This window comes from Pan paniscus, chromosome 20, assembly GCF_029289425.2.
Source record: "Pan paniscus chromosome 20, NHGRI_mPanPan1-v2.0_pri, whole genome shotgun sequence".
Lineage (NCBI taxonomy): Eukaryota > Metazoa > Chordata > Mammalia > Primates > Hominidae > Pan > Pan paniscus.
In genome coordinates, this window is record NC_073269.2 from 52449916 (window position 1) to 52468169 (window position 18254).

The 18254-nt window shown below is 47.9% G+C and overlaps 1 protein-coding gene across 12 annotated transcripts in view; it reads left to right on the top strand.

Annotated features, from left to right (window-relative positions):
- HIF3A (hypoxia inducible factor 3 subunit alpha) overlaps window positions 1-18254 on the top strand; it is an 82894-nt gene that overhangs the window by 49597 nt on the left and 15043 nt on the right. For all 12 annotated transcript variants that reach the window (XM_063600421.1, XM_034946873.3, XM_003817493.6 and 9 more), the window contains 5 exons: window positions 1785-1891; window positions 2129-2276; window positions 10049-10167; window positions 11382-11572; window positions 15106-15210. In XM_063600421.1, coding sequence (XP_063456491.1) covers window positions 1785-1891; window positions 2129-2276; window positions 10049-10167; window positions 11382-11572; window positions 15106-15210 — 670 coding nt within the window. The remainder of the gene's footprint in view (window positions 1-1784; window positions 1892-2128; window positions 2277-10048; window positions 10168-11381; window positions 11573-15105; window positions 15211-18254) is intronic.

Here is an 18254-nt window from a genome sequence, read left to right on the forward strand (position 1 = left end):
ACAGAATGAGACACTGTCTCTAAAAAAATAATAATAATAAATAAAATAAACTTATTATTTGTTCACCCCCTATCCTTCCTTTCATCTCTTTTTCTCTCCCCCTCTCTTCCTTCTGTCCTTCTCTTCCTTCTTCTGTCTTATCCCTCGCCCTGGTGTCATGCTTAGGAACGGTGACTCTGGATTCAGCCTGCTTGAGTGTCAGTCTTGGCTGTGTATCCTTAGCCAAATGACTTCACCTCTCTGTGCCACAATTTCCTCACCTATCCTGTGGAATCATAACAGAACTTGCCTTGTACGGTCGTTCTGAGCAGCTCAGTGAGTTTCCCGGTGCAAAGCACAAGTATCTAATTTTTAAATCATTATTGTCATCATTACTTTTTGTTGTTGTTGTTGAGGTGGAGTCTTGCTCTGTCACCCAGGCTGGAGTGCAGTGGCAGGATCTTGGCCCACTGCAATGTCCACCTCCCGGGTTCAAGTGATTCTCCTGCCTCAGCCTCCCGAGTAGCTGGGATCACAGGGGCCTGCCACCATGCCTGGCTACTTTTTGTATTTTTAGTAGAGATGGGTTTTTACCATGTTGGTCAGTCTAGTCTTGAACTCCTAACCTCAGGTGATCGGCCCACCTCGGCCTCCCAAAGTGCTGGGATTACAGGCGTGAGCCACCGCACCCGGCCTATCGTCCTCATTACTTTTTATTTATTTTCATTCTTCTCTTTCTTTTTGTGTTTTTTTCTTCCCCTCTCTTCCTCTCTCCTGTGTCATGCATGCTGTCTCTTTTTCTGTCTTTTCTTAGCTCTTCTTCCCCTCTCCACCCCTTCTCTTCCCTTGTATTAGTTCCCTGTTGCTGCTGTAATATATTACCACGAACTCAGTGGCTCCAAACAACACAAACTCACTGTCTTACCGTTCTGGAGGTCAGAAATTTGAAATGAGGCCAGGCATTGTGGCTCACGCCTATAAACCTAGCACTTTGGGAGGCCAAGGCAGGAGGATGGCTTGAGGCCAGGAGTTCCGGATCAGCCTGGACAGCATAGTGAGACCTCATCTTAAAGAAAGAAAAAGAAATTAGAAATGAGTTTTACAGGCCAAATTAAGGCTGTGTTCCTTCTGGAGGCTCCAGGAAAGAATCTGTTTCCCTGCCTTTTCCAGCTCCTAGAGCTGGGCCCACCTGCATCCATCTCCCCATCTCAAGACTAACGTTAGGCAGGCCGGGCGAGGTGGCTAACACCTGTAATCTCAGCACTTCGGGAGGCTAAAGCAGGAAGACTGAGCCTGGGAGTTCAAGACCAGACTGGGCAACATAGTGAGACCCCCATCTCTACAAAAAAAATGCAAAAAGTAGCCAGGCAGGGCACACACCTGTAGTCCCAACTGCTCAGGAGGCTGAGTCAGGAGGATTGCTTGAGCCTGGGAGGTCAAGTCTGTGGTGAGCCATGATTGAACCACTGCACTCTAGTCTGCGTGACAGAGCGAGAGCCTGCCTCAAAAAACAAACAACAAAACAAACAAAAAACTTCTAATGTCATCATATCTGCAAAGTCCCTTTAGCCACATAAGAGACCATATCTACAGATTCCGGGAATTAGGATGTGGACATCTTTGGGGGTCATTATTCAACCCACCACACTCCTCTTGTTCTGTTTCTTACTCCTTTTCTCTCGGTTACAATCCTTCTCGACATCTTGCTGGCTTTGTTTCTGTGTCCTCTGCTGCTACTTCCCTCTACCTACCCTCTCTCTCATCCAGTAGCATCCTGACCAGACCCCACTCCGCCCCACCCCCAGGATTGCAGAAGTGGCTGGCTATAGTCCCGATGACCTGATCGGCTGTTCCGCCTACGAGTACATCCACGCGCTGGACTCCGATGCGGTCAGCAAGAGCATCCACACCTGTATGTATCCCATTTCCCCAGGTGCGAAGCCAGCTGCCACATGGCCCCCAGCTGACACCAGGTCCCCCCAGCTCCCCATACCCCAGGATGCACTGCCTCCCCACCTCAACACCAGCTCCCTGCTCCCCAAGCCCCAAGGAACTGTCTCCTTCCTTGCCCCCTCATACCCAGTCCCCAGATCTTTTCTCCCCATTTGCCCCCTTGGTGGCCCTGACCCCTCCCGATCCCCCTCCTCAGTGCTGAGCAAGGGCCAGGCAGTAACAGGGCAGTATCGCTTCCTGGCCCGGAGTGGTGGCTACCTGTGGACCCAGACCCAGGCCACAGTGGTGTCAGGGGGACGGGGCCCCCAGTCGGAGAGTATCGTCTGTGTCCATTTTTTAATCAGGTAAGCAGGAGGAGGGGCTGGGGTGGCTGTGTGTGGGCCTGATCTGCATGTGTGGACAGGTGTGTGTGTGTGTGTGTGTGTGCGTATGAGCATGCATGTGTATCACGCATAAGTGTATGTGAGGGAGTGTGCACGTGTACACATATGAGGAATGTGTGTCACCAGTAAATGCCGGTGTGTGTGTCTGCATGGACACAGGTATGTGTATGGGTGTGTAGACTGTTAATTTTTTTTTTTTTTTTTTTGCGTGAACCTCTGCTTAAGTGGATTGTTAATTCAAATTAGAAAGGGCTCTTTATTTGGCCTGGCATGGTGGCTCATGCCTGTAATCCTGGCACTTTGGGAGGCTGAGGTGGGCGGATTGCCTGAGCTCAGGAGTTCGAAACCAGCCTGGGCAACATGACGAAATGCTGTTTCTACCGATAATACCAAAAATTAGCCGGGTGTGGTGACACATGCCTGTAATCCCAACTACTCGGGAGGCTGAGGCACGAGAATCATTAGAACCCAGGTGGTGGAGGCTGCAGTGAGCCGAGATTGCGTCAGTGCACTCTGGCCTCGGCAACAGAGCAAGACTCTGTCTCAAACAAACAAACAAACAAAAGGACTCTATATTCAAGTTAAAATAAGAAGTGTAACAGAGTCATGGGGTCTTTTTTGCTTTTTAAATTTTGATGTGGCTCACGCCTGTAATCCCAGAACTTTGGGAGGCCAAGGGAGGAGGATTGCTAGAGCCTCGAGGTTCAAGACCAGCCTGGGCAAAGTGGTTAGGACCCATTCTCAAAAAAACAAACAAACAAACAAACAAACTTGAAAAGAAACCAAAAAAAAACCACACACACAAAAAGATATATGGTTTGCATATGGTAAATTCTCTTTATAGTACACAGTTCTGTGAATTTTTGACACATGCATGCAGTTGTGTAACCACTATCACAATCCAGCTATTGACCAATTAGTGTGATTATAATAGTGGTTACACAATTACCACGATTTTTTTTTTTTTTTTTTTTTTGAGACAGAGTTTTGCCCTTGTCACTCAGGCTAGATTGTACTGGCACAATCTTGGCTCACTTCAACCTCTGCCTCCCAGATTCAAGCGATTCACCTGCTTCAGCCTCCTGAGTAGCTGGGATTACACGCAACAACACGCCCAGCTAATTTTTGTATTTTTAATAGAGAAGGAGTTTCACCAGGTTGGCCGGTCTGGTCTCGAACTCCTGACCTCAGGTGATCCACCCCCCCTCAGCCTCCCAAAGTGTTGGGATTACAGGCATGAGCCACCGCACCCGGCCCATGTTGTGGTTTATATCAGTAGTTCCTTTGTAAATAGTGAATAGTATTCCATGGTATGAATAGAGCACAGTTTTTTTTTTATCCATTCACCAGTTAGAAGACGCTGGGCTGTTTCCAAGTTTGGGTGATTACAAAAAAACAGCTACTGTAAACATTCTCATACAAGATTTTATGAGATCACATGTTTTCATTTCTCTTGGGTAAACAGCTAGGATTGGAATGGATGGGTTATACAGTAAGTGTATATTTAATCTAAGAAACTGCCATGGCTGGGCACAGTGGCTCACGCCTGTAATCCCAGCACTTTGGGAAGCCAAGGAAGGAGGATGGCTAGAGCCTCCGAGGTGAAGACCAGCCTGGGCAAAGTGGTTAAGACTCAATCTCAAAAAAAGAAAAACAGAAAACCTGAAAACAAACCAAAAAAAAAACCACAAAAATATATATGGTTTTCATGCAGTAAATTCTCTTTATGGTACACAGTTCTGTGAATTTTGACACATGCATGCAATTGTGTAACCACTATCACAATCCAGCTATTGACCAATTAGTGTGGTTACACAATTACCACGATTTTTTTATTTTTATTTTTATTTTTTTTTGAGACAGAGTTTTGCCCTTGTCACTCAGGCTGGAGTGCACTGGCACGATCTCGGCTCACTTCAACTTCCGCCTCCCGGGTTCAAGCAATTCTTCTGCTTCAGCCTCCTGAGTAGCTGGGATTACAGCTGGGATTACACCAAGCCCAGCTAATTTTTGTATTTTTAGTAGAGTTGGGGTTTCACCATGTTGGCCAGGCTGGTCTCGAACTCCTGACCTCAGGTGATCCACCTGCCTCAGCCTCCCAAAGTGCTGGGATTATAGGCATGAGCCACCACACCTGGCCATTACCACAATTTTTTACACAAAAATATTCTCTTGTAGTAAACCCCTCCCACACCCCCATATCCCTGGCAACCACTGTCCTCAGACCCCAGAGTTTTGCTTTTTCCAGAGGGTCACATACAGGGAATCACACAGTATGTAGCCTTTTGGGCCTGGCTCTTACTTAGCTTGATATATTTAAAATTCCTCCATGTTGTGGTTTTTCTTTCTTGATTTTTTTGTTTTGTTTTGTTTTTAGAGACAGAGTCTCATTCTGTTGCCCAGGAGTGCACTGGTGCAATCTTGGCTCACTACAGCCTCCGCCTCCCAGGTTCAAGTGATTCTCCTGCCTCAGCCTCCCAAGTGGCTGGGATTATAGGTGCGCACCAACACGCCCAGCTAATTTTTATATTTTTAATAGAGAAGGAGTTTCACCAGGTTGACCAGGCTGGTCTCGAACTCCTGACCTCAGGTGATCCTCCTGCCTCAGCCTCCCAAAGTGCTGGGATTACAGGTGTAAGCCACCGCGCCCAGCCCATGTTGTGGTTTATATCAGTAGTTCCTTTGTAAATAGTGAATAGTATTCATGGTATGAATGGAGCACAGTTTTTTTATCCATTCACCAGTTGGAAGACGCTGGGCTGTTTCCAAGTTTGGGTGATTACAAAAAAACAGCTACTGTAAACATTCTCATACAGGATTTTATGAGATCACATGTTTTCATTTCTCTTGGGTAAACAGCTAGGATTGGAATGGATGGGTTATATAGTAAGTGTATATTTAATCTAAGAAACTGCCATGGCTGAGCACAGTGGCTCATGCCTGTAATCCCAGCACTTTGGGAGGCCAAGGAGGGCAGATCAGTTGAGGCCAGGAGTTTGAGACCAGCCTGGCCAACATGGCGAAACACCGTCGCCACTGAAAATACAAAAATTAGCCAGGTGTGGTAGCACATGCTTGTAACCCCAGCTGCTTGGGAGGCCGAGACACGAGAATCACTTGAACCCAGGAGGCGGAGGTTGCAGTGAGCTGAGATCACACCACTGCACTCTAGCCTGGGTGACAGAGTGAGATTCTGTCTCAAAAAATTAAAAAAAAGAAAGAAAGAAACAGCCAGGACAGGGTGCGGTGGCTCATGCCTGTAATCCCAGCACTTTGGGAGTCCAAGGTGGGTGGATCACCTGAGGTCAGGAGTTCAGGACCAGCCTGGTCAACATGGTGAAACTCCATCTGTACTAAAAATACAAAAATTAGCTTGGTGTGGTGGTGCATGCCTGTAGTGCTAGCTACTCAGGAGGCTGAGGCAGGAGAATCACTTGAACCTGGGAGGCAGGGGTTGCAGTGAGCTGAGATCACGCCACTGCACTCCAGCCTGGGCGACAGAAGGAGACACCATTTCCAAAAAAAGAAAAAAAGAAACAGCCAAACTCTTTTCCAAAGTGGCTGTATCATTTTGCATTCCCATCAGCAATGTATGGGGGTTCCAGTTGCTCCACATCTGTGCCAGCATTTCGCATTGTCTGGGTGTTTGGGTTTGGTGTTACTTTTAGTCATTCTAATAGATGTGCAGTGGGAAAATCACGATGGGGCTTTTTTTTTCCATCATGTGTCACAGAAGCTTTTCACCATTTAGAAATGCAGAGGTATCCATGACAACATTATGAGGCAGAGTTAGAATTATAGCTTTTTGGTTGTGCGCAGTGGCTCACGCCTATAATCCCAGCACTTTGGGAGGCTGAGGTGGGCAGATGACTTGAGGTCAGGAGTTCAAGGCCAGGCTGACCAACATGGTGAAACCCCGTCTTTACTAAAGATACAAAAATTAGCCGATCTGGTGGCGTGTGCCTGTAATCTGAGCTACTTGGGAGGCTGAGGCAGGAGAATCACTTGAACCCGGGAGGCGGAGGTTGCAATGAGTGGAGATCAGACCACTGCACTCCAGCCTGGGAGACAGAGTGAGACTCCATCTCAAAAAAAAAAAAAAAAAGAAAGAAACAAAAGAAAAAAGAATTACACCTTTTCTTTGAAGGTTATCTTATAGGACATGCACCAGTTTTCTAAAGCCTTAGGGGTTTTTCTAGATCTGGAAGAATGTTCTGAAATACAAATCAACATATACATATGTATATAAATTTTTTTGAGATAAAGTCTTGCTTTGTCATGCAGGCTGGAGTGCCATGGCACAAACAGGGCTCACTGCAGCCCTGACCCACCTGAGCCTCCCAAGTAGCTGGGACTATAGGCACGCACTACCATGCCTAATTTTTTTTGTATTTTTTGTAGAGATGGAGTTTCATCATGTTGCCCAGGCTGGTCTTAAACTCCTGAGTTCAAGCCACCCACCCGCCTCGGCTTCCCAAAATGCTGGGATTACAGGTGTGAGCCCTGGTACCCAGCCTATAATTTTTTAAAAATAGGGATGGGGTCTCCCTGTGTTGCCCAGGCTGGTCTCAAACCCTTGGGCTCAAGTGACCCTCCCGCCTCAGCCTCCCAAAGTGCTGGGATTGCAGATGTGAACCACCATGCCAGGCCTACAAATCAACTTATGCCTCATGTCTCTACCCTTCTCAGAGCCCTTCTGAAGCTCCCCAGTATCCTCAGGAGAAAAGCCAAGGGCGTTGGTGTGGCTCACCAGGCCCTGTGAAGCTCCTGCCTCCCTCCCCTTCTCACTTACCCTCCAAATCTCAGGGCCTTTGCACAGGCAGTTCCTCCTTCCCAGAATGCTCTCTTCCCTCCTTTCCTTTCTCCTGAGTCATGCCCGCTCATCCTTCCAGTCTCAGCTCAGACATCACTTCTGGAGACCCTCTTTCCTGAGCCCCTACATGAGCTCAGGTGCCCCCCATGCCCATTTTCTCTCCTGGTGTCCTGTACTTTTGCACCAGAGCACTTAAAACCATTTGTAATTATCCTATTAACTTGTGTGTTCAGCCAGGCCTTCTTCGATCGTCCTTTTCAAAATTGCAAACTCCCATCACTGCTTTATTTTCTCTGTAGTACTTACCACTATCTTTTTTTCTTCTTCTTCTTTTTTTGAGACAGAGTCTCATTCTGTTGCCCAGACTGGAGTGCGGTGGCACAACCTCAGCTCACTGCAATCTTAGCCTCCCGGGTTCAAGTGATTCTCCTGTCTCAACCTTCCAAGTAGGGATTACAAGCACCCGCCACCACACCTGGCTAATTTTTGTATTTTGAGTAGAGATGGGGTTTCACTATGTTGGCCAGGCTGGTCTTGAACTCCTGAGCTCAAGTGATCCACCCACCTCAGCCTCCCAAAGTGCTGGGATTACAGGCGTGAGCCACTGTGCCTGGCCCTCCCTAGTATTACCACTATCTAACACAACGTTGTCCAATAAAAGCATGATGCCAGCCACATATGTCATTTGGAATTTTTTTTTTTTTTCTTTGAGACAGAGCCTTGCTCTGCCACCCAGGCTGGAACCACATTAAAAAGGTAAACAGAATGCTGGGCATGGTAACTCACACCTGTAATCCCAACACTTTGGGAGGCCAAGGCCAGGAGTTTGAGAATAGCCTTGGCAACATAGGGAGACCCCATCTTTACTAATAATTTAAAAATTAGCCCAGCATGGTGGCATATGCCTGTAGTCCCAGCTACTCAGGAGGCTGAAGCAGGAGGATCACCTGAGCCTGGGAGATTGAGGCTGCAGTGAGCTGAGATTGCACCACTGCACTCCAGCCTGAGCAACAGAGTGAGATCCTGTCTCAAAAAAAAAAAAAAAAAAAAAAAAAATTAAACAGAAGCAGGTGAAATTAATTTTATTTTTTAAATTTCATTTTATTTATTTATTTTGAGATGGAGTCTCACTCTGTCACCCAGGCTGGAGTGCAGTGGCGCGATCTCGGCTCACTGCAGCTTCCACCTCTGGGGTTCAAGTGATTCTCCTGCCTCAACCTCCTGAGTAGCTGGGACTACAGGCGCATGCCACCACACCCAGCTAATTTTTGTATTTTTAGTAGAGATGGGGTTTCACCATGTGGGCCAGGCTGATCTTGAACTCCTGACCTCAGGTAATCCACCTGCCTTGGCCTCCCAAAGTGCTGGGATTACAGGTGTGAGCCACCACGCCTGGCCTAATTTTAATAATACATTTTATTTTCATATTCAAGATCACACCACTGTGTAAGTAGCAGAGCTGGGATTTGAACCCAGGCCACTGACTACAGAGTCCTTGCTATGAACCACTACACAGTAGTGCCTGATGAGGATATATTTGTGGAATGATGAATGAGTTAACTGAATGTGTCACACGTGCACATATTCGAGCCCAAGTGTATGGAGCATGTGAGCATATGTGTCCCTATATGCACTCAGGTGTATGTGAGCGCTCCTGTTTGTGCCTGTGTGTACCGAGTGTGTGTACAAGTTCGATTGTGTGTGCTTGTATCTTTCAGGGGAATAAGGGTGGCTTTGATCCAGCCTAAATTGGGATGTTTCCAGCCCAGGGAGGGTTTATTGAGTGTGGGGAGAGGTCATAGCTTCTCAAGGAGCTGGTGGGAAGACCAGGCCCACCTGCCTCCTGTCCTGAAGGGGGTTATGCAGATGAGATACAAATGAGGACCTGATCCTCAGCCCCACCCAACTCTCCAAAAGCCAACTTGCACAACGAGCATTTAGATTGTCTCTGCAGCCAGAGACTGTGTGAAGGGAGGTGCCGGGGACATAAGGATGTATTTCTAAACCTGTTCCCTTGAATATGAAAAATATCTATGAATAGAAACAGCATAAATAAAATCTTATTCATAAAAATTACAGCCCTATGAATTCTTCCTATTTGGTCATGTAATGAAGACTATGTTAAAAATATATTTTTTCATCAATACCTTTCTAAGAATATGTTTATAAGTAAAAATCTATAAAGAGAATATTTAGTTATTCTGAAGCCTTTCGCTCACCCCTCTCTTTGCCCCTGGGCCTCCTCTCTCTGTTCCTAGGTCTCCTCCCGCTTCTGTCTTTCAGTGCCGCCCCACCCCCTTCCCTCAGTCTTCCTCCTCTCTGCCCAGGCTGTGCTAAATGCCAGCTCTTTTTTCTGCCTTTCCTTTTACAGAAGGAGGTTGGGAAGGGACAAACTTAACTTTCTTTTAAAAATGCTGTCAGAATAGGCCGGGTGCAGTGGCTCACGCCTGTAATCATAGCACTTTGGGAGGCTGAGGCAGGTGGATCACCTGAGGTCAGGAGTTCGAGACCAGCCTGGCCAACATGGTGAAACCCCGTCTCTACTAAAAATACAAAAATTAGCTGGGTATGGGGGCTTGCACCTGTAATCCCAGCTACTCGGAAGGCTGAGGCAGGAGAATCGCTTGAACCTGGGAGGCGGAGGTTGCAGTGAGCCGAGATCGCACCACTGCACTCCAGCCTGGGCGACAGAGTGAGACCTTGTCTTAAAAAAATAAAATGCTGTCAGAATAAAAAGCAGTCAACAGAAATGAAACCCTTATGGGAGACAAATAAATGTGGGCAATTATTTTCTGCAAAATGCCCTCCAAGCCCCTGGGCGCCATTGCCTTCTGTAATAGGACATCACCTGAACAGGCTTTCTGGACTGGAGCCAAGGACCCTCCCTGACTCCCACCTCCCTTTCTGCCTTGTACCCCAGCCGGGTGGAAGAGACCGGAGTGGTGCTGTCCCTGGAGCAAACGGAGCAACACTCTCGCAGACCCATTCAGCGGGGCGCCCCCTCTCAGAAGGACACCCCTAACCCTGCGGACAGCCTTGGTATGGGGCAGGGCTGGGGCCGGGAGGGGTTGTGTCCCCAGGGCCCTTGGGAGAAAGCCCAAGCACCTTAACATGGCTCACCAGGCCCTGTGGGACCTGCCTCCTGCCTCCCTTCCCTGCGCACTCAGCCTCCAAAACACACAGCCTCCTAAGAGCCCTTGGAACACTCCAGCCTCGTGCCTCAGGGCCTTTGCACATGCAGTTTCCCAGAATGCTCTTCTCTCTCCTGTCTTCCCTCCCCTTCTGTGGCTATGGCGTGGTTGCTTCAGTCTCTTGCTGGCCTCTGCTCTAAATCCTGCTGTGGCTCCACATTGCCCCCACGCTTCTGCCTCTTCCCTGTTCTGGCTTTGCTGCTCTTTGGCTTCCAGTAATCTCGATCCTCCTAAGTCTGGCTCCTTTCTCCCTCTTCCTTCACTCTCCTGCCATCCTGGATGAGCCTCCCTCCCGGTCTATCCTTCAAGACCTCACCTTCTCCAAGCTGTTGCTGGCCACCCATGCTCCTGGGTGTGGGGTGGGATTGCTGATATAATATCCTTTCCTTTTCTGGCTCAGAGCTGGCTCTGGGCCTTGTCTTAACCTCTGGGGACCTTACAGCCTCCTTGAGGGCTTGGGGCCAGTCTTTTCTCCTAAGGTGAAAGCTCCCCAGAGCTGAATGGCCAAATGCTGTTCTGAGCCACCAATCCCTTCCCCTCGGACCTTTCAGAGCCTCACCACAATCTGGCCACTGAAGTTCACACCCGGGCTGGGAGCAGTGGTTTATGCCTGCAATCCCAGCACTTTGGGAGGCCGAGGTGGGCGGATCACTTGAGGTCAGGAGTTTGAGATCAGCCTGGCCAACATGGTGAAACCCTGTCTCTATAAAAAATACAAAACTTAGCTGGGTGTGATGGCAGGCACCTGTAATCCCAGCTACTCTGGAGACTGAGGCAGGAGAATTGCTCGAACCCAGGAGGCAGAAGCTGCAGTGAACTGAGATAGTGCCACTGCACTCCATTCCGGGCAACAGAGCAAGACTCCATCTCAAAAATAAAAATAAAGTTTACACCTGGCCCAGCAGGGGTCCTCCAGGCCCCTTCCTTGCCCTCACCCTAAGAACAGTGGCCATCCTGACTTGCTGAAGATGTCAACTGCGTTCCTGGGGTTGGTATGGAGGGCTCTGGCCCTCGGCCCTCAGTCACCAGCCCGTGTCCTCCCCATCTCCATGTGTCCTGCAGACGCCCCTGGCCCCCGGATCCTTGCCTTCCTGCACCCGCCTTCCCTGAGCGAGGCTGCCCTGGCCGCTGACCCCCGCCGTTTCTGCAGCCCTGACCTCCGTCGCCTCCTGGGACCCATCCTGGATGGGGCTTCAGTAGCGGCCACTCCCAGCACCCCGCTGGCCACACGGCGCCCCCAAAGTCCTCTTTCGGTAAGCCATCCCACCCACGTGAGCCCTCAGCATCCAGTGCTCAGTCCTTCAGGGGGTCTTGGCCTGTGACTTAAACCTGACTGTTCTCTGGGCCTCAGCTTCTCCATCTGTGTAGTGGGGAGGTTGGGATGAGATGGGGTTGAGGTTCCTTTAAGACGCAGATCCAGATTTTTCAATTGTTAGAATTCCAGAGTCTGGCTCTGTTTAGGGAAAAACTCTCTCAAGCTATGTGTTTCCTCTGCTCTCCTAATAATGCAACAATCGTCAACACAGAAGAAGACTTCTGTGACCAAATGTGGGCAGTTTTTCCCACACACCAAGCAGCGGACACCAGCTGGGTGTCCTCCAATTCAATTCCGGCATCATCTACCTGGAGATAGTGTCAGATTTCACAGGTTGGGCCTCAGTCCCCAAGGCTGCTCCTTGCTCTTCAGACACCAGTCACAAGTCTGGGCCTCCAGAATTTCTTTTTTATTTTTATTTTTATTTTCGAGATGGAGTCTCACTCTGTCACCCAGGCTGGAATGCAGTGGCGCAATCTCGGCTCACGGCAACCTCCACCTCTGAGGTTCAAGCAATTCTCTTGCCTCAGCCTCCCAAGTAGCTGAGATTACAGGTGCATGCCACCACACCTGGTTAATTTTTTTGTATTTTTAGTAGAGGCAGGGTTTCACCATGTTGGCCAGGCTGGTCTCGAGCTCCTGACATCAAGTGATCTTCTGGCCTCGGCCTCCCAGAGTGCTGGGATTACAGGTGTGAGCCACCGTACCTGGCTCTTTGGGTTTGATTAATTTGCTGGAGCAGCTCACAGTAATCAGGACAACACTTATTTAGGTTTACTGGTTCATTGTCAAGGATATTGCACGGATACGGATGAAGGGATACATTGAGTGAGGTATGGAGGAATGTAGGGTCTCGCAGCTTCCATGCCGTCCCGGGCACCACCCTCCAGAAACCTCCATGGGTCAGCTATCTGGAAGCCCCTCCAACCCAGTCCTCTTGGGTTTTTATGGAAGCTTCATGACATCAGCATTCCTTCCCCCACGGTATCGGGCAGGACCCTCTCTGGGGACAGTGGTTTTTTTTGTTGTTTTTTTTTGAGACGGAGTTTTGCTCTTATCGCCCAGGCTGGAGTGCAATGGCATGATCTCAGCTCACCACAACCTGCGCCTCCTGGATTCAAGCAGTGCTCCTGCCTCAGCCTCCCAAGTAGCTGAGATTACAGGCGCACACTACCACGCCCAGTTAATTTTTTTATTTTTAGTAGAGACGGGGTTTCACCATGTTTGTCAGGCTGGTCTCGAACTCCTGACCTCATGATCCACCCGCCTTGGCCTCCCAAAGTGCTAGGATTACAGGCATGAGCCACCGCGCCCGGCCTCTGGGGACAGTCTTATGACCCACAATCAAAAAGGCAGGGGAAGATTAGAGACCTGCCTTTGGGCAGGTGAAACGAGGGCAGAAGAAGGCTGGAGAGGTTCTGTTTCCTGAGGCCTAACACACCCAGTGTTCTAACAAAAGACTGTTAGAACTGTTTTACTAGACTGTTCTAATAAAAGACTGTTCTAACAAAAGACAAGGGCCATGGGAGTTTGACCCAGGAACCATGCACAAAATCATATATATAGGTGTGTATAAAATAACACCACAGGCCCTGTATTAGTCTGTCTTCACGCTGCTGCTAAAGACATACCCAAGTCTGGGTAATTCATAAAGAAAAAAAGATTTAATGGACTCACGGTTCCACATGGCTGGGGAGGCCTCACAATCATGGCGGAAGGTGAAAGATATGTCTTACATGGCGGCAGGCAAGAGAGAATGAAAACCAAGCGAAAGGGGTTTCCCCTTATAAAACCATCAGCTCTCATGAGACTTATTCACTATCACGAGGACAGTATGGGAGAGACCACCCCCATGATTCAATTATCGCTGACCAGGTCCCTCCCACAGTGTGTGGGAATTATGGGACTATAGTTCAAGATGAGATTTGGGTGGGGACGCAGCCAAACCCTATCAGGCCCCTAACCTGGGATGTTTGGAACTGGCACAGGTGACCCTCCTCCCACTCCAGCTTGTGACTAAGCATCCAGTTCTCCGAACTTTGACCTCAAAGAGTCAAAATGTCTAATATCCTGATTTATACAGACCTGGATTAAATCCTAAATCTGCCATTTATCAGCCACGTTACCCTGGCTGGGCAAGCAAGTTCTTGAGGCCTTAATTTCTTCACCTATAAAAGAAAGATAATAACATGTCACCACATCATTGGTTATTCTGAGCATTAAGTGACAGTATTCATGAGAAGCACTCAGTAGGGGCCTGGCACCTATTGGTGCTCAACAGATCATACCAGTTACTATCACTATTTGTTGTGAAGATAGTCTGACCTTTGACCTCAGTGGGTCCATGTTATCCAGTGTTGACTGTCTTCATCCCCACTCTCCACCCCAAGAAAATATCCTCTCTCCAGAGAAATACAGACTGTGACCTTTGACCTCATCCTTTACCCCTGAGACAGCTGAACTCTCCATTGTTTCCCCACTAAACTCCAGGCTCCAAGACCTTTAACCCCAGAGGATTTGTTTGAAAGTCTTGGCCTCAGGCTGGGTGCGGTGGCTCATGCCTGTACTCTCAGTACTTTGGGAGGCTGAGGTGGGGAGATCATCTGAGGTCAGGAGTTCAAGACCAGCCTGACTAACATGGTGAAACCCTGTCACTACTAAAAATACGGAAATTAGCCAGGCGTGGTGGAGGGCGCCTGTAATCCCAGCTACTTGGGAGGCTGAGGCAGGAGAATCACTTGAATCCAGGAGGTGGAGGTTGCAGTGAGCTGAGACCACGCCATTGCACTCCAACCTGGGTGACAGAGTAAGACTCCCTTTCAAAAAAAAAGTCTTGGCCTCAAGCTCATGTTTTTATTTATATATATATATATATACACACACACATATATATATACACACATATATATATACACACATGTATATATACATATATATAGTGTGTGTGTGTGTGTGACAGAGTCTTACTCTGTCACCCAGGCTGGAGTGCGGTGGCATGATCATAGCTCACTGCAGCCTCTGCTTCCCAGGCTCAAGCCATTCTCCTGCCTCAGCCTCCCTAGTAGCTAGGACCACAGATGTGGCCACCACACCCAGCTAATTTTTGTACTTTTAGTAGAGACAGGGTTTCACCCTGTTGCCCAAGCTTGTCTCGAATTCCTGACCTCAAGTGATCCACCCACCTTGGCCTCCCAAAGTCCTGGGATTACAGGTGTGAGCCACTGAGCCCAGCCAGGCTCTGATCCTTCTAACTGGAACTTCCATGTTTGCCCCATCCATCTATGTACACCCAGGCATTCTGAGTTTTGAACACCCAGGTTCAAAACTCATCTACATTTGCCGTTGGACCCCCTTTGTGCCCCAGATGCCTGGCATTTGATCCCCACTTCTACCCTTGAGCTGCAGACTGTCTTAATGTTGATACCTCCCAGGCTCAAGATTTCCTGAAGTTTCTACTCCATCTCTCCACAGGCTGATCTCCCAGATGAACTACCTGTGGGCACCGAGAATGTGCACAGACTCTTCACCTCCGGGAAAGACACTGAGGCAGTGGAGACAGATTTAGATATAGCTCAGGTAAGGGCTGGCATGGAAGGGAGTAATCCTCAGCCCTGTGTTCTGGGGATTCACATATGTGGCTTTAGAGAAGGGTAGTGGGATGGTTAAAGGAATGAATGGATGGATGGATGGACCATTGTATTCATTAGGTGGATGACGGTGGATGAATGGATGAGGTTTAGGCAGATATTTTAATGGATGGATAGATGGGTGGGTAGGTGGATGAATGTTTGGATGGATATTTTGATAGCTGGATGAAAAATGGATGGGTGATATTTGGATGGATGATTTATTGAATGCATAGATAAAATGACAGCAGCATGATGTATTAGTTATCTACTGTTGTGTAACAAATTGCCTAAAAACTTAACACCTTAAAACAACAACTATTTATTATGTCACATGGTGACTGAATATCAGAAATTCAGGAGCACCTTATCTGCTGGTTTTTGCTGAGTCTCTCATGAGGTTGAAGTCAAACTCTCAGTCAGGGCTACAGTCATCTGGGGTTAGAGGGTTTTCTTCCAAGCTCACACACATGAGGTTGTTGGCAGGCCTCAATCCCTTACTTTGCTTTGGCTGGAGGCCTCAGTTCCTCATCACGTGAACCTCTACATAGACTCCCTAAGTGTCCTCACAACATGGCAGTTGGCTTCCCTAAGGCAAACAATCCAACAAAGAGAGAAAGGGACAAATGGAGAAGTAGAGAGATAGAAAGTACAAGTCCCAGACTGAAGATACAGTCTTTCATGGCCTAATCTCAGAAGTGACAAACCATCGCTTCTACCATATTGTTTTGGTCATATAGACCAATCCTGTACACTGTGGGAGGCAATAACATAAGAGTGTGAACATCAAGAGGCAGGGATCATTGGGAACTTCCAATGATTGATGTCTCTCCCTCATGCAAAATACACTCACCCACCTCTCAAGGTCCCCCAAAGTCTCCCAAGGTTTCTTCCCATTACAGCATCAGCTTGAAGTCCAGAATCTGATCATCTGAATCTGGTCTTGGTGCTGGGGAAGCTCCTTGAGTACAGTTCCTCTCAACATTTTGGCTTGTGGACTAATGGGGACAAGTCATCTGTCACCCACATACTCAATATACAGTGGTGAGACAGGAATAGACACTACTATTCAAAAAGGAGGGGTAAGAGGGGCATGCATATATCCCTGGTCCATAGCAGTTTTGAAATCCATGTGGGAAAATATCACAAGTTCTTTCATTAGGACTTTAAAAAAAAATTGGGGGCCAGGCGTGGTGGCTCACGCCTGTAATCCCAGCTCTTTGGGAGGCCGAGGCAGGTGGATCATGAGGTCAGGAGATCAAGACCATTCTGGCCAACATGGTGAAACCCTGTCTCTACTAAAAATAAAAATAAAATTAGCTAGGTGTGGTGGCACATGCCTGTAATCCCACCTACTCGGGAGGCTGAGACCAGAGAATCACTTGAACCAGGGAGGCAGAGGTTGCAGTGAGCCGAGATTGTGCCACTGCACTCCAGTCTGATGACAGAGCTAGACTTTTGTCTCAAAAAATATATATATATATAAAAATAGAGACAGGGTCTCAGCCCAGGCTGGTCTTGAACTCCCAGGCTCAACCTCCCAAAGTGCTGGGATTAGAGGTGTGAGCCACTGTGCCTGGCCCAAGGGTGCTCTTCATTGCTCTGAGACCACTTTTTTTTTCTTTTTTCTTTTTTTTTTTTTTGAAATGGAGCCTCACTCTATCACCCAAGCTGGAATTCAGTGATGCAGTCTTGGCTCACTGCAACTTCCAACTCCCAGGTTCAAGTGATTCTCTGGCGTCAGCCTCCTGAGTAGCTGGGACTACAGGTGCCCACTACCATGCCCAGCCAACTTTTCGTATTTTTAGTAGAGATGTGGTTTCACCAGGCTGGCTCAGAGACCACTTCTTAATGTTAGCATCATTTGCCATCTGGAGGGCTCCTGCAGTCAGCCAAACTCAAGGTTAATGGCATGGTTCTCCAGACTGCCAAGTCTGCCCAAGACTTCTGACATCAGACACAAGTTTGAGGGTCCCCAGGGTCACCCTTACTTTAGACCAGCTGCCTACCAATTTGGAGATTCCCAGACTCCTGTAGACTCCCTCAGGTTTGATAATTTGCTAGAAGTGTTCATGGTACTCAGAAAGTGCTATACTTAAGATTGTAGTTTTATTATAATGAAAGAATACAAATCAGAAACAGACAAAGGAAGATATTCATAGGTGGAATCTGGGACTGGAGGGTCCCAGATGGAAAGTTTTCTTCTCCTCAGGGACATGTTGTCCTCCCAGTATTGACATGTAGCAATATGTGGAGAGTAATGCCAACTCAGGAAGCTCACCAAAGCATCAGTGTTCAGAGTTTTTATTGGGGTTTCATTGCATAGGCATGATTGAGCAAATTACCGCCCATGTAATTGAATTCAGTCTCCAATGCTACCTCTACCTTCCCTGGATCCGGCTGATTTTGTGTGGGCCAAAGCCCCAACCCTCTAATCACAATGGTGGTTCTTTCTGCATGGCCAGCCTCCATCCTGAGTTATCTCATTAGCAAAAACTATCTAGGGGCTCACCATGAGTCACCTGGTTAGCATAAACTATCCAAAGGACCCACAGTGAATAGCAAAGACACTGCTATCACTCAGAAAATTCCAGAGGTTTAGAGGTTAACTTCCAGGAGCTGGGACAAAAGCCAGACCTCTCTTTGGGTAAAGTTAATTATTCACTACACAAGGAGGTTGAGAATCTTCAAAACCTTCAAGTACTATCTCCTTCATGTTTAACATTTCTTCCTTTAGGAGAAATATTTTTTTATCTCTCTCTCCTCTTGCCTTTTACTATAAGTAACAAGATGAAATCAGGCAGCCCCTTCAACACTCTGGCTGGGAATCTTAGCTGGATCACCTCGTGTATTTGTTATATTTTCTACTTTCCACATAACTGCAGGCAACAGTGTTGCTAAACTTTCAGCCACTACAGGACAAAAATTATCTTTCCTCTGGTTTCCAGTGATATGTTTCTCACTTCTCTCTAAGCCCTCACTGAGTCTTCTCAA